At 37.2% G+C, this 20925-nt stretch overlaps 1 protein-coding gene across 1 annotated transcript in view; it reads left to right on the forward strand.

Annotated features, from left to right (window-relative positions):
• The window catches only part of LARS2 (leucyl-tRNA synthetase 2, mitochondrial), an 83969-nt gene that overhangs the window by 38572 nt on the left and 24472 nt on the right, over positions 1-20925 (forward strand). Inside the window, exons 8-14 of the mRNA XM_063156601.1 lie at positions 1853-1960; positions 3572-3731; positions 6944-7048; positions 9731-9846; positions 10797-11080; positions 14692-14790; positions 17584-17721. Of these exons, the coding sequence (XP_063012671.1) occupies positions 1853-1960; positions 3572-3731; positions 6944-7048; positions 9731-9846; positions 10797-11080; positions 14692-14790; positions 17584-17721 (1010 nt within the window). The remainder of the gene's footprint in view (positions 1-1852; positions 1961-3571; positions 3732-6943; positions 7049-9730; positions 9847-10796; positions 11081-14691; positions 14791-17583; positions 17722-20925) is intronic.

Here is a 20925-nt window from a genome sequence, read left to right on the forward strand (position 1 = left end):
AAGTGGTGATGTAATATTATGGTTTACAAAGGACATGGGTTTTGTTATATTTTGAATAACAAATATACAGCAGAGCACTAACTAAAAAAGTAATTCTTCCAGTAACTTTTCTGCATCTCACTTTGAAATTAGTTAAGTATGTCATTAAAACAGAACTGGAAATGCATTCTTGGAGAAGAATTAAGTGTGCATTCACTAATTATCCACCTACCTACTGTTTGGTTTGAACAGCACATAGTAGATACTGTCCATCCTTGCAGGTTGTTAGTAATTACTGAGATAATAAAGAGCTTGCACATTTGATGTTGAGAGTCACAGCTGAAGGAGAAATTATTCAACATGTTGCCTTATTCTTAGATTTTAACTGTAATTGTTCAGCATATTCACCATCTGTCCAAATGACTCATGCCTCTGGCTGTACTTCTGCCAAAGTAAAGATTTTGGACAGCCACAGTATTCATAACAAAAATGTGAAGTGTTATGAAGAGAAAAATGAGATGAACTTTAAGTTATCTGTCTTCTTTACATTGTTATAGATGCCATTTATTAAAATCATGCTGTTCAAACTTTTTAGACAAATACTAATTGATTTGAAATAGACTTTCATGCTTTCATTCCACACATCAGAAAGCACATAAATATATAGGTTTATCTCTTGTTGAGTGCAAATATAAGTAGAAGTTACAAGTTGGCTATTGGACATTATAGATAGTAAAGGAGGCAACACTGAATTTCTTCACTGCTGCATAGTATAGAACCATTTAGGTTGGAAAAAACCCTTGAGATCCTCAAGTCCAGCCATTTAGCCAGCACTGCCAAGTCCATCAGTAAACCCTGTCCCTAAGCACCACGTCTGTGGGTCTTCTGAATACCTCCAGAGATGATGACTCAAGCATTTCCCTGGACAGTCTGTTCCAGTGTTTGACAGCCCTTTCCATGGTGAATTTTTTTCTAGTATCCTCCCCTGGTGCAACTTGAGACCATTTCCTCTGGTCCCATCCATCATTTGTTACCTGAGGGAACAGACTGACCCCCACTTCACTACAGCCTCCTTTTGGACAGTTATGGAATGATAAGGTCCTCCCTGAGCCTCCTTTTATCCAGGCTAAACATTCCCAGGTGTATTGGCCACGCCTCATAAGACTTGCTCTAGACCCCCCTCCAGACCCAGCTTTGTTTCTGGTTGCTTATAAGAATTTTAATATAATATTATATATATTTTTTTTTTATTTTAGTACAAGCCTTTGTTATTATGATTAGTGTTGTTTTTGCAGGATGATACAACCTAAAGATCCCAATCAATTTTGCAGCCTGTTGTGCTTGGTAAAATATCAATACGAAATATGAAAAAATAGATAGCTAGAAAATATCATGCTATTTTAAGCCAGAGCTTGAAAATTTTAGGACATTTTAACACCTTTTGTCTGATTGCAATCTCTAGGCTATTGTCTAATAATACAAATCTAGGCTTTGTATCTGCAAGCATATCTGTTAAGTCTTGTTCGGCTCAGTAGGTCACCTACACTTCCCAGAAGTTACAACCACTGGGAATATTTTCTGTGTTTGTTTTCATCTCAGTTTTTCATTCCTGTATCTTCAGGTCTAATCCATTCAAAAGAAAGGCCACTTTTAATAACAAGAGGGTCTCTGTTGGCAGTGACATCCCTCTGGCTTGTACCATGTTAGTTCTATTCTCAGAGAGATTAATTTGAGGTAGCAGCAATATAAAACCACCTCTTCCAATGTTTTTACCAGCACCTTGCCATTTTGCTTTAGTTATAATTAAACCCATAGTATTAATTCATATGCTTACAAAAGCTGAATGTCCTCATTCTTTCTTTTGTTGCTCCAGGCCATGTTTGATGCTTTATCTGATCTCCCTGAGTGGTATGGCATTAAAGAAATGCAAGCAAATTGGATAGGTGACTGTGTTGGGTGCTCTCTTGACTTCTTGCTAAAGGTAAGTCAGAAATTTCACTTGCTGATCTCTTGGTTGGGCCAACTGCAGCCCCTGAAATGTGTGATGAGAATGGATTCCCAGATCTTAAAAGCTTGAAACCTCCTAAAAAAGATGATTATTATATTCATGCACGGACCAGCACAGATTCCTGGAGAACAGCACTTGAGGGTTGAAGAGATGCTCCCTGCTACCCTCCTTAGGAAAGGGTTTGTGTGTTCAAGTGGATGCAAATTGGCTGTGTGTATTTATGCCAAAATACATGCCAGCTAATAAGCTTCCCTAAAAGCCACAACATTTGTGCCAGGTGCACTGTCAAGTGGCACTGCACATGTCAGCTAGGGTCTAGCTGGGCATTTGCTTTTCTCTGAATGGCACCTTCTCTGCCAGACCCAGGCTGACCTCAGGCAAATTGTTTCGCCAACATTTGTCCATTATTTCACTTACTATTTCCCATAATTAAAATAATGGAAACCGCACCATTAGGTAGTGATGGAGCTACAGAGAAGTCTAGATAGAAAGAAAGGAGAGGAAGGAAAAGGAAACTGAAAAAAAAAATCTCATTATCTGCAGAAGGGCTTCAGATTTCCCTTTTTTGTCAAGAGATGGGCAAGGCTCCATGAATATGGTAGTGGCAGAAGACATTTTCACAGACCCTGATCAAATTTCAGCCCTTGTACTTTGATGCTTTATTGTGATTATTTACTCTGGGCTAACATTCTAAAAGTGACTTCTCATTTTAAAGTACTGAGTTTTTCAGAACTTCAAATTGAGACAAATTAAACCTTTTAAATACCTCTGATTTGCACCCTGCTTAAGGATGCAGTACTTGTATTTGTATAAATAACTGTTTTAAAGTTGTTTTTATCAATTGCTTCTGAAAATTTATATCAATACTTATTATGGAAAAATCTCCTTCCAAGACCCCCATATACTCCACAGTTAGTTCATCTAAGATATAAACATTGTTGATAGTACCAGGTGGTAATTCTGTAAAAGTGTTTGAAGTTTACTATTTCCATTTTATGTCCAATTGTTTGTTGTGCCACCTTTAATTATTTTATTTCTTTTTAATTTATTGTTTATTTGTATTATTTGTTCTTTAGTATCATTAATTATTATTTATTTCTATATTTTATTATTTATTTATTATTATTTATAATTTACAGCATTTTCTTCATCAGAGAAGTATGATGTAAAGTCATATTGTAGCTGAGAAAATCCTAAATTCCTTTCAGAGGCAACATCTCCCTCCAGTTTCTTGGAAACAAGGCATGCATATTAAAAGTGAATAGAAGGATTCTGGGTGGCTTAGCCAGGGATTGAGTCTATCTCAGTAGCACAGTGCAATATTACATATGGGATTAGAATTATATTTTTATAGTTATATTTGGATAAACTAAGGCAAGACTGTAAAACAACTTTCTCAAGGCCTAAAAGTAAGTTTTGTCAAGGTTTAATTCTGGAAAATTTCTATAGTGGGAATGTGTCTGGCTTTGCTGTTTGGATCTGTGTGTTTCTGTAGGGTGATGTAGGCTCGTTAGCTGTGGGAAAAGGAAGGGAAATCTATAAGCACTGCACAGCCAGTGGGATTTTTTTTCTGCTCTTTTTCAGGTGAATGGCAAAGTAACAGAAGAGAAACTAGCAGCTTACACCTATACACCTGAAGCCATTTATGGAGCTTCCCATTTATATATCTTACCAACTCACAGACTGCTGCATGGGAATAGCAGTCTCAAGGAAGTCTTTCAGAGGGAGTTCATCCCAGGGAAAGGTGGTATTTTTCTCATACTGCAATTTGTTGTAGAAGAGCAACAATTATAGAGAATGATTTTTAGAGAATGTGCATCAAGCTGAGCAGGAGCTGTTCCTGTTGAGAGCAAGCAGGCCTTTGATTCTTGCTATGTCACACAGTGTCACATCAGCCTGTCCTGGCTTCAGATGTGGCAAGAGCAGCTATGCTGGAATTCTTCTTTTTATAATAGTTGTTACACTTCACAGTATATAAAGGCAATGGAACAGATTCTTGTTTCCTCATCCACCAGAAATGAATAGTCCAAATTTGACTGTGTCAGCCCATTGGAAAATCTCATGTCTATAAGGTATGTGTCATTAGCACAAAGACAGCAGAACTAATTCTTGCACCAGAAATTATTTCTTCCTGTCATAAGGACTCTAAAGAGGTCAATATATCACTAATTTTTTACTTTATTTTTAAAATTGTTTTTTAAATAAAAACAATTTATCTGGTTTTATCACTAATACATAGCAAAGTGGATCACTGATAGATTGTAAAATAATACTCTGCTATGCAGATCCTTTGTTAATATAAGGCTCCAATGGAGTAAATTCAGAGTATCCCTGTGGCAGTTCATGACTTGCACAGTCAACTGATAATGTTTTAATTGTTGTTAACTGCTTTCCTGAAGTCTCCAACCACCAATTCTGCCTGTATTTAGCATCCATGGTCTAGTATTTTTTTATTGTTTGGAAAACCTGGACATGACAAGAGTAAATATAATGTGTTTTGTCTCTACTTCAGGCTGGTGTTCAATATTTTCTTTTTCCCTTACTGGTAAAGATAAGATTGTCTGGATAACATCTGATTTCAGCAGCATCTTGTGGTAAATTGTGTTGATTGTACAGAACCTGCTTTTTTAGGTACTTTTTTTCTACCTTAAAAAAGTTTGCTTGCTAGTAGAAAGAAACATGGATCCTGACTGTGTTGAGTACATAAATCCCTGGTCTAAGAGGTGAGAAAAGCTTGGAGAATTTTGGAGAACAAATTTGCAGTTCTTGCAGTTGAACCAAATCAAAGCACTAACTGCACAAACACACATTCATGCATGTGCCTGTACCTTTGTTGGATCTTGTGCTTTATGCCAAACCACAGAAGTGCAAAATTTGCTTTTAATAAGGACAATGTTATATTTTTATATTGGTTTTTAAGTGGAAATACTTGCAAAAGTTTTTTTGTGTGTCTGTTAACAATAAGCTTAAAGCTTTTGGCCGAGTTAAATTAAGAAACTCTGAATTGAAATGATGACAACCAAAAGTCTTCAAAAAAGAGACACAATTTCACATAACTCTGCTATTGTATACTCCTGCTTTTTGTGAATATACTTACAGACATTCTTCAGTTGAAATTAGCTGAGATTGGCGTTTTACATATGAAAGGCCAAAAATGCCATTTAAAAAAAAGACATTTTGGATGGCCTTATGTAGACCCTATTTTCACATTAACCAAGACTTTTATAAAAAAATTCCTCAGTAACACAGAAATTTTAATTTGATTAAATGTAATTGTTTTCTTTTCAATGGGCATAGTCTTGCAATTCTCTTTTTTCACTGTGTTCTCATTTAAATGGGCATAGTCTTGCAATTCTCTTTCTTCACTGTGTTCTCATTTAAATAATTAGGAGGGTATGTTTTTATGTTTTCTAGGAGAGAAAAATAAGCAATTGTATAGCTGAGTAACTGAAAGCTTTAAAACCTTTAGTCTTGAAGTACATGTCTGTATTTTAGGCTACTATTATTTAAATAAATAGAACAACCAGTTGTCAAACATTCAATTTAATTTTTTTTTTTTTGCCTAGAAAAATATGTATTAATTTAGAATCTGGTAAGTCTAATGGTTTGGGGAGCAGGAGGTACTTGAGATAAAGACTTGACCATTACATTGTTCATTATCTCATGATAATATTCTGCATACATTGTCTTACACTTGTACCTGTACCACTCTCTCTCTTTGGTTATGATGATAATGATGTGAGCAAATGAGCACAGCAAAGAGCACCTTCATCAACTGCAGTTATTATTTTGGGTTCCAGCATAAAAATGAATATTATTGCTGGGTGGAAGAGAGAAGTTATTTTTAAAAGCAGTGTCCTGCCCACTCAGCTTCCTGCTCATGACGCTTCTTGGTTAGTTGCTTTTAAAAAATGAAATTGTCCCTTTTGTACTTTTTTAAACACAGGAAAGCTGTGTGTGGTGGTTGGAATGTAGAAATTTTCTTTGTAATATGAATACCTCAGACACCTAAAATTTGGAAAAGTAGTAATCAGAAATAAAATGTATCATTTGTGTTAAGAAGTGTGATGAGATACAACAGCCCTGTTTTCAAAATTGCTGTTTCTTTACTTCAAGCAGATTTTATGCATTGCAATGCAAGCCTTCATAGCCTCAGCTTAGCTATGAAGAAGGTGAAAGGAAGCTCTTAGCAACCCATATTTTAATGATTGTAATTATCATCAACTTAAAGGCACTGAAAAAGTTAGAAATAGACCAAAATTGAGATCTGGTGATCAAATCCTCAAAATTTGGAGTGTTCAGATTTGGATTTCTTCTTGCTGAGTCTCCCAATCTGCACATTGTACATCAATTTCAGTTTATTAGTTCTCACCCTTAATTCTCTCCTCTCCTGTTTCCCCTTGCTTGGACATTGGGTTCCTCATCTGGAATATGAATGTGAATATCCTGTTTGGAAATCAGTAGGTTACTTAGGTGGCTTTTTAACACAGGTTAGAAAAATAAGATGTCATATGCTTTGAAGTTTTTCTGTAAGAAATTAAATCATAAGGATATATGCTCCCCTGCGATTTTATCTGATTTTTGATAGAATTTTGTAGCATTGTATGCTAGTACATAATTCAGGGCTTAATAAAACCAATTTGTACAACTTTGCAGTGGCCTGTATTTTGATCAAAAACTCAATTTTTTTGTTATAATCCAAATCTTACTCAGTTTTTATAGAGGTGCTTGTTATAAGTATGTTTTCTAATCATGATAATTTATCAATCTGACTGAGCATTTTAATACATCTGAGTTTTTTTGAAATGTGAGTAGGTTTGTCACTTTCTTTTTTTAAAGAAAACTGTTACTTAAAATTCATGTAAGTTGAAGATAAACTGCTTTGTAATGTTAAGTGATGTTCTTAGCATATCTTCTGTTATATTTTACTTACCATATCATTACATTTGTTTTCAGACTCACTTACTTCAGTGACAGCTGTGAATTTGCTTACCAATCAGGAGATTCCTATAGTCATCTCAGGAAAAACCAATTTTGATAATTATCTTGATACTAAAATAGGTATGTGGCATTAAATATTTAAGTGGAATAGTATGCTTTTCAGTTGCTGTATTGGAACACAAGATACTGGTGTAGTAAATATTTGAAAACAGAGGCTCTCTCTCCTAGATTTTGGATTTCTATTCTCCATTAGGGAAGAAGGAAGGGAAAAGAAGCTATGTGGAATCTATGTGGGTGAAGAGATTTACAGCATATTAAATGGAAATATTATAAAATTAGTCCATTTAATGAGCTAAGTTTGAGGATCTGCAAATCTTAAGAAAATTTGTTACATACAACATATGTGTTTGGCTTTCTCTCACCATCCTTAATCAAAACAGAACTACTATTTTTTGGCAAACAACCCTAACTTTTGGACTTTTTTGTGTGTCTAAAGTTTACATAAATTATGGACATGCTTATAGAGAAATGCTTCAGATAGTAAATTTACAAAACTTCCAACTTTGACTTTTATCTAGTAATATTTGTTTTGAGGCCAGTAAAATAGTTCAGGATAGGTAATAATTGTTTTGAGGTAGTCTTGGACAATTATCTTGGATCCTTTATCTCTCAAGGTAGCATTCCCATAATTATGGCACCTGATTTGGAGTTGAGGGTGGGTAAGTGGAGGGGGAGGGTGTTGCTAGAGGGTGCTGAATCACCTGCAGTGAGCTTCTGTTCTCAAAGTTGTCCTATGAAGCTCCTGTCTTACTCCTTTCCTGGACATGGAGCTTGGTCCCAAAACTGGGCAGCTAAGTACATCCTCTTGGATAATATGATTGTCTGAATAAGTCAAAGTAGAAATTGTACTAAGTTTTAAAAACCATATCCATTTTAATTTGCACCCACCAAACTCTCAGTTTACTCTTGTGCTTTGCCATGGGCTCAGCTGCATTGAGAAGGCAATGTTCTATGCCAGTCCTAAAGGGAAATAATTTATGTCTTCTTCCCTTTTTCCAGTGCATTCCTTATCTCTTAACTCCTGTTGTTGCCTCCCTATAGTTGATACTTCTTTCCTGTCCTGGGGCTGCTGCTTTCACTGCTGCCAGTATTGGCTATTCTTGCACAACTGGACTGAAGTAAACCAGCTGAATGTGCAAAAATGTCTTGGATGACCCTCACAGGGCTGATGGAAATTACCCATTTGGGCTGTATTTGCTTATAACATGCCCACATCTTACACTTTAGATTTGATTCTGGTTTTGACAAACAAAGGTTTTCCTCATACTGGAGAAGCCAAATGATTGAGATACCTAATCTTAATTTTCCTTAAAATCTTGCAGTTTGCTGGCACATACCTTGGCCTTATGTCTGCTGGAAACAGCCCAGCTCTTCATGGGAAGCTGAGGGTGCCAGCTGTTGAGCTTTGCCAGTGTACATTAATAGCATCATCTTTCCAAAAGGAAGCAGACCAAAAAGTGGAAGCTGCTTTTTTCCGTTTGTAGAGCATATTGTGAAGTCACCTGTTGCAGACTGCAGGGCTCTCTGACAAATTAAAATACAAATATTGTTCTTAAAATGGCAAGAGTGTACATCTGCTGGGAAGATAAAATAGCAATTTTTCGTTTTTCTAGTTAAGGGAGTATTTGTCACAGGGGAGTTTTGTTTGATTTTCTTTAGACATCTGCTTCCAAACTTCCACATATTGGCAGAGTTAAAGTATAGCTGGCATTTCACTGCCTGAACTAAGACAATTGTTAAGCTGGTTTAGTTAATAATTCCAATGTGCTCGGCAAATATTTGAGAACTTTTGTGTGTAGTTTTCACCAACTTAATGCTGGCATTGTCTCATTGGAATAAGTTTCTTTGCCTTTTAAAGATGCCAGTAATTGCAAGATAGTTCAAATTATTGATTAAATTATCATTGAAGGGGGAAAATGTGCAGAAAGATGTATCTCTGTGTAAATAATAAATCTGATGGTATCTTAATATTTTTTCAGAATACATGTGACAATAAAACAAGCTAAGAAATTTCTTAACTCACTGCTAAACCCTCCAGAGCAGAATTAAAATGCATGACTGTCCCAAATAATAAAATGCAGAGGGAAGGAGAGCTTTGGGAGCTTTAAATAGTGTGAGTTGTGTAACTCATCTGAATAGCTGTAGGAAGTGTTCTCACTAGTTATAGTTTGAATAGCAAACTGATGTTATTTTAATAGTTTCCCTGAGTTTATAAACAAATCATGTCTTTCATAGTAAATTAAAGGGATAGTAATGTTTGAGACTGTTGCATTATGGTGAATTTAGATGACTTCTAATTCTAATAATATTCTATTATTTCATAATTCTATGAAATTAGAGATAAATTAATATTGAAACAGGAAGACTCTCCTCTTTGTTGAGTCTTTGATTATCATATTAGCTAATATAAATAAATTTTGTATTGTTTAAATATATTATATTTAGATAATATGGTTATATTGAAAATTCTGTAATTCTATCCAATTTTTACGGCTTTAGTTTTTTCAGTACCATCAGATTTTCACATTTTTCTGAAAGAAGGACAGGACATTGATGAACATTTGAAATACAGAGGAACTGAGAAATTACTAAGTTGTAATTATTGCTGTTTGAATTTCATTGCATAAAGAACACAAAAACATTTTTACTGTTCTTAAACAATTTACTTTAACTCTTTTAGGAAAATATAAGTCATTATAAAGACAGTGCCATAGAAATGAAATGGTTTTTCATCTCTTCTAGGAATTCCTAGTACTAGTGCAGAAGATGCTGCAGTAGCTAAGAATTTGGGCATTTCTTTCACTGAAGTCATTGAGACATTGCCAAATGGTTTGGAGAAGGTCATTAATTCTGCAGAGGTGGGTATACAAGTATGGATTTATTTCCAGCTTACAGTAACAATGCAGACTAAATCTGTTTTCTCAAGAGTGCCAAATATTTTGTATGATTAAAGGGATTTTTTTGTTTGTTTGTTTTAAATCAAGCCAAGCTTATGCTACCAAATTTCTGGGAATAATTTAATGATGAAACATGTTCACCCTGCTGTAGCAATAAAATAAGTTTTTTCCTTTTGTACAGGAGAGGAAGGTTGAACTTTCCTCTCTATTGGTTTCAGTTCTATAATGGAAACTGAATAATTTAACCCATGTTAAAAGTTGATTCTTATTTCATAACCTCGATAGAATATTAACCTAAACGTGAACATACTAATCCTTCTTCCATAAATTCATTGAAATGTGGCTTCAGCCTTTGTGGTATCATGGATGCCTCAAGAGACATAGGAATCTTATCTTTAGATCTAGCTCTTGAAAATATGTGTTTTAATAGCAGACGCATTACTTCCCAGATAGGGTCTAAGTGGTTAAAAAGGATGTGAAAGCAAGAATAGAAAATGCTGAAGTGAACACAGGAGAGGGAAAGCAGTTTTCTTATGTATTTCCTTAGTCTCTACCTTAAGTTTGTGATAGAATTCTGAAAGTTTTGGCATACAGCAACTGATAAAGATATCAGCAGTAAATTCAAGTATCTGCCAGTAATGGCTGAAGGGGTCTACATGACTCTTTCTCAGCCTTGTTCTATTCAGATCATGAAGAACATAATCCTTTAAGCAAGAAGGTTCAAATGAGCAGCTGGTATGTGAATAGTCTCTTGGATAGCAGGATGTTAACCAGAGGTAAGAGGGAACTTATTATTTTATTTGCCTCCCAGAAAACTGACTGGTTTTGTTTGTTCTTGCACTTCCACTGACAGCACCTATAATTTTTTCTTTCCTTTTCCACGTCTCATTTTTTGTTTCTTTTTCAATCAGATCACTGGCATGACTCGGCAGGAGGCTTTAAAAGCTATTACTCAGCAGGCCAAAAATAAAAGGATAGGTGGAGACCTAACAAGTGACAAGTTGAGAGACTGGTTAATATCTCGACAGCGCTACTGGGGAACGCCCATCCCCATCATTCACTGCCCGGCGTGCGGCGCTGTGCCCGTGCCTTACGGGGACTTACCTGTGATGCTGCCCAATGTCACCACCTTCACAGGAAAGGGAGCCTCACCTTTGGAGAGTGCCCCAGAGTGGGTGAACTGTTCCTGTCCAAAGTAAGTCAGTGCTGTGTCTGCTGGGAGAGATCACTTTGCACCTGCCTGTTCCTTGTGCGCTTTCCCAAAGTGTGTGGTGGTGTTCACAGGGGTCCCAGGACAAGGGAAAAGACAAGAATCTTGACTCCATGTTTCAGAAGGATGATTTATTATTTTATAATATATATTATATTAAAAGAAAATTATAAAAATTATATATTAAAACTATACTAAAAGAATAGAAGAAAGAATTTCATCAGAAGTCTTGAAATAATAGAATGGAATGATAATAAAATCTTGTGACTGACCAGAGAGTCTGAGACAGCTGGACTGTGATTGGCCATTAATTGAAAACAACCACATGAGACCAATCAAAGATGCACCTGTTGCATTCCACAGCAGCAGATAATTATTGTTTGCATTTACTTTCTGAGGCGTCTCAGCTTCTCAGGAGAAAAGATCCTAGCGAAAGGATTTTTCATAAAATATGTCAGTGATACCCAAAGTGTTGGCAAGTGACTGCTCTGAGACAGGATACTACTCCAAAATAATGTTTCGTTTGACCCAGCTCAGGAATTTTTTTCTTATACACTCTCTAAAACACCTTTTTTTGCAACACTCAATGCCTGCTGCTGTTTTTTCATAAACAGGGATTTTTTTCTTATACACTCTGTAAAACTCCTTTGTTTTGCAACACTCAATGCCTACTGCTGTTTTTTCATAAAGCAAGTTAAAACTCACTGGTTTTAAGTTAGAGGAGAGAAAAAAAGGAAAAACAGAATAATTTTCTCCATTTTCCTTTTCTTTACAGTATTTATCACTTCATTTATTACAGTTATTCTAATTGTCTTTCATCAGTGTTCATATAAAGCTTATAATGATTACTGAATTAGTCCTCTTGTTAAGGAAACTAACATTGTCTTTATTTTTTTGCAATAGTCAACAATAAAGTGTTCTCTCAGCTATATAAATCTTTATCAGGAGACTGTACCTTACAGATAACATGTAATTCAGATTTGAAAGTAAATGCATCCTGTTATCACTGTAATCCTTATTGTTTGAGGTCCATCTGTTCAAGAAGTAAAAAGTCTAAATGATGTAGTGAGAGATATGTTGTAAAAATCAGTTGTGTAATCTTGAGGACTGCATAGATACTCTGTACACTGAAGTTTGTCTGTGGGTTCTGTGGGAGGAACTGGTAGAACATAAAGTATCCCAGAGAATTTTCTCATCAGCAGTGCAATGCATTGCTGGTCTTAGTAGCCTGACCAAACTAATGGGAAGCATGTTGTCAGGATGCCAGGTAGGGAAATCAGACATATAAATGGCAATAGGGCTCTCACTGATATTTCAGCAGATTCATAACATCTAAATTTATTTTAATATCAGCAGTTCCATGGTTCTCTGGAAACATATGTTTTAAACTTTGTTGATAACATGTAATTTTTTGCAAAACAGACCTTTACTCCCATGTTTCTGCATAGAAAATTTCCTCTCAGATGTGCCTATTGAAATTGCACATAGTAGTGTATTTTAAAGTGTGACCTTTGCAGTGAAGCCTTACTGAATAAAATCCACAGGTTTAGTAAAACCCCCAGAAAAGCCTTGGTCTACAATTCCTAATTTAAACTCAAAAATTTTGCTGTTGTGACTGAAAGTCACTGTGTGCACTCTTGGCTTCCCCCAACTTTTAACCCCCCAGTTTTTAACCTTAGTTAAAAGTTACTGTTTTGTTTACCAGACGATAACACACTTTTGATGTATAGGAAATCCTTACAGTTTCTGGATAGTTATTGTGGCTGCTCTGCAGGGAAGTTAATCAAAGGCATTTGTTTAGTCAGAAATAAAAGTCACACAGGATTAGTTTCTTAGCCTAAAATGTAGTAGTTTGCTGAAATTAACTTTTTAAATTATCATCTTTATTTGTCTTCCTAATTTTCACCTTTTTGACAGCTATCATCAGTATTGCTCGTCCTTGTCTGCTACAGTTTCAAATCATTTGAGCTATTACTTCTGTGTGCAGTTATCCTTGCTTTTCCTTGCTCCAAGAAGTGACATCATCCCTTCCTTTAGTTCTTCTCTCCAGTAATATGGTTTTTTATTAGTTTCATTTAATATCTATAAGGGAAGCCAGATGGAAAGATACAAAAGTCTGAGTATTTGGGTGACAATAATGTTAACAATCATAAATGGGAGGAGATGCCCAAGTTATTCTTTGTAATACAAGTCCAGTAATTGTGTTAGTCGTCTGAAGATTGTCTAATGAGATCCTGTAATCACAGTATTGATATAAATTGTATAAACTCTGAAAGATGCCCCTGCTGGCTCTCTGTTAGTGAGCCATGTCCATTTAGAGCACAGAGGCATGAAGCAGATGTAATTATGGTTCAATGACTGTAAAGTATTCTTAACATTTGACAGAAAAGCCATTATTTTACATTGGCTGAGTCTTTGTTTACATGTGCAATTTGAAAAAAATATTTTTCTACACTAAAAAGCAGTTAGATGTGAAAATCCTTTATTACATTAGTCTCATTGGAAGAAAAACTTGCATGTAGAGGAAGACGACGTACAGAGACACAATGAAGAAAAATGTTAAGTGGTGATGCTCTTGTAAACTTGCCTTGGCAAGCCAAGCTGAAGTATCCGGCGGCAGACAAGCAGAGATACATGTTGCAGCTCACTCATCAAGACTGATCAGAGACTGAATGTGCAGTTAGTAAATATGAAATAGCCAGTCCCCATTCATTATGTGTACTTACTACTACTATATACATACATTTAAACTTGCATGCAATTATTAACTGTGTACATTTCTTACATATAATCAGTGTCATTTATGCACTAGAGTGTCACAGATTGCAAAGTTTCGTTGACTTTAGAATAATCCCATTGTTTTAATAGTAAGAGTTTTAAGAGGGATCATTTACAACAAATGGAAGTTTATTAAATGTCATTATTGGCTCATACAAACAACGAATATTCAAGGAGAAATTAACAGAAAGTAACCTGAGCTCCTAAAATCTATTTTGAAACTGTTCCTTAGGGCTGCCAATATAATTACAAGCAAAAATCAATTTGCTGTAATCACAAATTAAAATTGTGCTACAAGGTCTAGAAGAGATTTGATTTCAGTGAAAGCTGAAATTAAACTAAGTTAATTTTTTCTAGAGATAATAAATGGAATCTGCAAAGACCATTTTGTACGGGCAATCAGTGAGAGGCAACCACCTGACCTTTCTGCTAAATCTGCTGGTACCTAACGAGTGTGATCTATATTCAGTACCCATTAACTTGATGGCAAAGTATGCTTGTCTGTGCTTTGTAGCTTTTAAAATGACAATTCTAAAAAATTCCAAGATTGAGAGGGCTGTCCAGTGCAGTGCCATCTTCTGCTCTTGCTGGATATGATGAATGCTCAGGCTTCCTTTCAGCTTGCTTTTGCTATGTTGTGGGAGGGAGAGGGAAGTCAGTCCTGTTATGGTTGTTGGACTTTTTCTGAACATGTCACTCTTCAGACTCCTCAGTTTTCAATCTAAATGTCTTTATGGCCACTCTGTCCATGTTTTTTTTGGGTTTTTTTTCCAAGCTTGTCACTTATCTAAAAGAAGCTTTTCTCCCCTCTTGCTCAGGTGCAAGGCAGCAGCACGGCGAGAAGTCGATACCATGGATACCTTTGTTGATTCTGCTTGGTACTACCTGAGGTACACTGACCCTCACAACAGTGACAGGTGAGTGGCACAGGGCCACTGGGAACAAGCCTGCTGCACAGAACACAAGGGAACAAAGAGACCACACACTCAGGTGCTTCTAGCTGCAGTGTGCTGGCAGGGTAAATCCCTGCACTGCCCTCATCGTGTGCCTGCCCTTTGGGCCTGAGCACAGCACAGGGTTGGTGGGTGTGGTTTAACCCCAGCTGGCATTTAAGTACCACTCCCCACACACACCCTGTGGGCTGGGAAGGACAGTTAGGAGGAGAAAAAAGTAGTAAAAATCATGGCTTAGATAAGAACAGTTTAATAACTGAAACAAAGTATAATAATAATTATAATGAAAAGGAGAGGGAGAAAGAGAGAGAGAAAAACCAGGAAAAATAAGTGATGCGCTGTATAATTGCTCACCAGCTGCTGACTACTGCCCATCCCATAGCAGCAATTGGCATCTCCCAGCCAACCCTCCCAGTTTGTCTACTGGGATGACAGTCCATGGTATGGGATATCCCTTTGGCCAGTCTGGGTCAGCCTTCCTGGCTGTGCTTCCTCCCAGTTTCTTTGTACACGTGCTCTCTGGCAGAGCAGGAGAGACCAAGAAATCCTTGGCTTACAGTACACACTGCTCAGCAACAACCAGAACATCTGTGTGTTATCAACATTATTCTCATACTGAATTCACAGCACAGCACTGTACCAGTTATTCAGAAGAAAAAGAACTCTATCGCAGCTAAAATCAGGACAATATCTGGAGCTGGTCTAAAAATGTGGTATTTGATTGCTCCTGTGTCAGGAGATCTAGAAGAGCAGGATGCATAAGCACAACTATGCAAGCACAGGAACCACAGGACAAGGAGCAGAAATTTGCATGAATGGGAATTATGGGGCAGGGCTCAGAGAAAATGTTCAGCTGAGGAGCTGAAGTCCTTAGTGGGCCATGCCATCAGGAATGACAGCCTGCCATGGCTTCAGACTGGTAAATTGCATGGAGTGTAGCCTCCCTGGCAATGCAGTGAGTAGCTCAGTGTGTGGACAGGCAGTGCTGTTCCAATGGTAAGAAGAGGAATAGTCCAGTGTGATATGCAGCTGCCAAGCTGGAACCTTCCCTTCTCTCCTTTTAAATTCTAGTGACTCTTGCCATTTTCTTGTGTGCAGACCTAAAGTGAAGAGGCATCACAGCAATGTCCTGCTGTGTCAGCACTTCCACTGCATGCATTATTAATGAAATGAGGTTTTTCATGTGCTATGGCCTAGTGTCTGCAGCATGGAGAGTGTGGGAAGACAGATATAGTTATTTAGCTGCTTTTCTGCTTCATAGTGTGGCTGTAGTAGCACTACTTGATAGCACTTTTTTTTCCCAAAGAGGAATTAGTGCAACATCCCTATGTAGTCTGAGGAGGACAGGAAGAATGACATTTTAAAACATTGATACCACATGATGGGCTGTTTGGGCATGTATTTGTTTATTTATTGTGCAGAGCAGTGTCTGGAAGCATACTGCATATACTCAGTGACTTAGTATTGCTGGGCCAATTATTTTTTTGTATTGGCAGCACTAGTTTGGTTAAACTAGAGAAAAATCTTCTGTGAACTCTTTTATTTTATGCCAGTTTTAATTATTTTCTAGTGCTAGCATGAATATATTACTGCTATTACTGAGTTAGGCAGATTGCTTCCTCTCCATTACAGTTGAAGTTTTTTTTGTGTGTGGGCAAGAGGGACTTTTCCAGAAGTTGAAGAATAAATAGTCAGATGTAACATCCAACTGTCAAAGTAACAGCTTAGTGTAGTCTAATCTGTTTTACACTGAAATGAGAACATTTATATGGACTTCTGCACTAAATTGCTGCCTGCATTTGATTTATTTAGTTAGTTCTTTTAACTAAGCTATGCATATGTAAACCCTTCATTTCCATAAACCATATTTCACTGGTCTACCATTCAGGAGAATTACTCTGTTGATTCTGGAACCCTATGAACAAGTTAGGTTTGATTTGTTCCACCAAAGACATGAATCCCAGATCATTATTTGCTTCTGGGCTCATCTGTGACGAAGGAAGTGTTGATGTAACAAAAATTACAGATGGAATAATCAGACAGACAGACAAAACAAATAAATTTGTTGGAGCAGGGGATTGAAGCCTGCATTAGAGAAACGCTTCTGTACAAATTGTATTTTGGGGGCCCACTACAGAGACATGGAAATATGCAATGAAGCAATAAGCAATGCTGGGAAACCATTCAGGTGACCTCCAACGATATGTAAATATGCTGTAAATGGCAAATTTATTGTCATTTCATGAGCATCCTTCACTTGTAGTGCTGTGACCCATCTCACTCGACAGAGGATTCTGCAGCCTTGAACTGCACCATTGCCCCCTAACGGCAGCAATGCAAACCGTCAATTTAAAAAACTGGTTTTAAGTGGTCATGTCTTTTGTCTTTCATTCTAATATATTTGTATATAAAGCTTGATAAATACTAAAAAATTTAAAGCCAGCCACAGGGTATTTACAAAAAAATCATTTAAAGAGCAGTCAAGCATTTTCATTGCTTTCTCAGGTAATTGCTTGCCTGAAAAACAGGTAAATAATCTTTTTGTAGATCTACATCTCAGCAGAAACTTATTTTTTGTCTATAATAAGCATTTTACTTCTTAGAAAAATAAAAAGATCTGATAGTAAAATGAAAGTTTTATTACACGTGTATTGCTCTCACTAAACAGTATTGTCCAGTTAAGGATGATGAGCTACTTTTGTGGTGCTGATCTTTCTTTTCAACAGTGGATTTTTCCCTATAATTGTGTTTTTTCAGACCCTTTAATAGTGACTTAGCAGACTACTGGATGCCTGTGGATTTGTACATCGGAGGAAAGGAGCACGCAGTTATGCACTTATTCTATGCAAGGTTCTTCAGCCATTTTTGCCATGATCTAAAGATGACTAAACACAAGTAAGCCTTATTTATTTCTGTTAAAATCTTTCATATTTCATTTGACTCATAAGAGTATTAATGGACATTGACGTGATGGTGGAACATTACATTGAGTAAGCCTGAATTTTCCTGCCTTGTCAGTACTTGGTTTCTCACCGTGAGTTGCCCTTCCTGTATATGTTCATACAAAGGTTTTTATTGCATGAGTATTAACTGGCTCAGAGCAAGTGGTAAAGTGCTGCTGTAGATTTCCAGCCTGCAAAAGCATGCACAAATGAGTAACTTCAGGCATTCTGTGTAGTGCTATTATTTCAAATTAGGTAACTTCCTACCAGTAATAGCATTAATTTCAGTGGAAGCATGCATATGTAAAAAACAAAGCACTCTAAGTCACTGTATAATTGGAGCTGCGCAGTACAAAACACTTCTTGATAGGCAAAAGAAATATATTTATCTCATGCCAATTTATTTTTTATTTAATTAATTTTATATAATTACCTTTAATTATTCTTGTTGATGCTGCTGCTATAGCCTAATTCACTGTTCTCTGTTTTGGTTAGAGGTAAAGTTTGATGGAAGAAAGTGAGTCATCTGTTGTTCTGTTCTTTGTCCTCTCAGATAGGTTCTGAGCTTGACATCCCCATTTCCACTGAAATTCAGCTCTTTTGTACCCTAAAATGCCATCCTCAGCTTGGAGAGTGCTAGGGACAGAACAATGAAACTCTGGCCCATGCTCTGTTCTGTTCTCCCATCAGCAGAGATGACTGAATATATTGAGTCAAAATGAGTGGCCCCATGAGAAGAACTGCTCAATGATTTCTCAGCCACAACTCATATAAATAAATTCATTCTTTACGAGTATCCCCTCTAAAAACTTGACATTAAACAGGAGCCTAAATATATGTGTCACTGAACTCACTTGAATGCTGTAGTTCTGCTACAAAACTAGAATTGAATTATTGTGAGCCAGAAAAAGATGGACAAGTTACTGCAGCTAGCAGGATGTTTCCCCAAGGTATTTCCTAATTTTGATGAAAATAGGCAATGTGTTTTCATAACTCGTTCTTGGCTGTGCAAAAGTTTGCAGTGAAAGCTGTGTTTGAAATATTGGACGTAGATGATTTGTGTACCTGTTTCACTCTGTTGACTGCAGCCTGTGTAGCTGCAGCAGGAAGGCTGTTTCTTCTCTCTCAGAGTGGACCTTTCAAAGCAGACCCTTCCTCTCAGAGGTGCTGTGCCTTCAAGCAGAGAATTTTAAAGCTTTCCCTTGCAAGCAATTTTAGGCTTATTAATTCTACAAAAGATTTTACAATCCTAATCCATCAAGCATCTAGTGGAGCTGTAACACACAACAGCAAAATGTTCTTTTGCTAGTCAAATTCTTCAACCTTTCAAAATTACATTAACCACATTAGTGGCTGAAGTATTGTCAGAAAGTGAGATCACAGGGCAGGGGAGATTTTCTTGCAAAGTAAGTGGTTTGTTTTGGTATGCTAGAGAAAAGGGCATGGAAAGAGGCCAGCTGGACTAAAAAGAGACCTCTTGTGTGACCTCAAGAAGACCAAAATAAGTGCAAGGAAATGGGAGGTAAGGATTGGCTACCCCTGGAGGAATATAGAAGCCTTTACTGGATAGGCAGTGTGGATTATGGAAAGGTCATAGCTCATCAGATGTTGAAACTGGTGAAGAATGTGAAGATAGTAAGAAGAGCCTCTGGACATACATGGAAAAGAACAGCAAGGAAGACATTGGACTGATTCACAATCCAGCAAAGAGCCTAAGTAGAAAGAAAAGTCTTTGCCTTGGCCTTTGCTGTCAAGGTCTGTGCTTAGTAGGAAAGTTTGAAGGCCAGACATACTGCCCATTGTAGAGTAAGATTGAGTTAGGGCTCACTTAAGTAAACCAGACACATGCAAGTTCCAGGCATGAAAGACACGGTGGCTGGAGCAGCTGCCATGGATTTACCAAGAAGAAATTATTCCAAACTTAATCTGCTTTCCTTCTGTGGTGACATGATTCCATCTATGGATGAGGAGAGAGCTGTGCATATCTTTTACCATGACTTCAACAGAACATCTGGGGCTGTGCCATCTGTGTGGGGAGGATTACAACAGAGAAAGGCTTAGGGGTCCTCATGAACAGCAATTTAGATGTGGGTCAGCAGCTGGCATGACAATATACTCCTCTAGCAAAACCATGCCCAGCTTTGGCTATTTCTGCTCTTCATTCAGGAACAACTGGAATATTGTGTCTAGTTTTGAGGCCCTCACCCCAGTGTGAGGTACACTGTCAAACTAAAGAGGGTTAGAGGAGGACCACCACCATAGTCAGGGTTGGAGCATTGACATACAAGAAGAGGCTAAAAGAGTTGAGTGTGTTCCCCATGGAGAAGAGAAGGCTAAGGAGGAAATGTAATTGCTATTTACTGCTACCTAAAGGAGGTTTATAGAGAAGATAGAACCAGACTCTTCTCAGAGATGTATTGAGAAAGGAAATGAGTAGCAGTCACAGATTGCAGCAAGGACAGAAGGAATACAGTTTTGGCAGGGAAGGTGATGAGACTGGAACCATTTGACTTGAGACATTGTGGCACCTCCATCATTGCATATTTTCAAAATGCAGCTGGACAGGGCCCTGAACAACCTGAAGTCAGGTCTGATATGAGAAAAGCGTTGCACCAAATGACTTCCAAAGGTCCCTTCCAACCTGCATTATTCTGAGGACTCTGTGATTCTGTAGCTGCATTGCTTTGGAATGTGTTTTGTTCACACTCTGGTGTGACAGAGCAGTAGCACAAAAGCTGTGTAGCGTAGCCTGTTCTAAATGTGGTAAATTGCAGAAGAAAACTCTACCTTCAGTGAAGAAAACTCTTTAAGAAGCACTGACTACATCTAGTGACAATGGCAGAAGAAAATAGAAGTTGCTTTCTGTAGAAGCAGTTTGCAAGACTGTGGAGAATTCCTTTGGCATGGTATACAATGTCAAGGGCTGTTGCAGGTGTGAAGATGTGTTACAGCATTGCCTGAGGGCTGGGTTTATGAGCTGCTTGGGCGTGTGCTTAGATATGTGCTCAGACTGCAAGATGACTCTAACAAATTCATCATCATGCACAAAATTGTTCACTTGCTTTAGCTCTATGCCAGGTAAAGCATTAGGTGCTTTGAAGCCATGAAGTCAAATTAGGATTTTGGTTTAATATGGAAATCATAACTCCTTTATAAA

The sequence above is a fragment of the Melospiza melodia genome, chromosome 1 (assembly GCF_035770615.1).
Source record: "Melospiza melodia melodia isolate bMelMel2 chromosome 1, bMelMel2.pri, whole genome shotgun sequence".
Taxonomy (NCBI): domain Eukaryota; kingdom Metazoa; phylum Chordata; class Aves; order Passeriformes; family Passerellidae; genus Melospiza; species Melospiza melodia.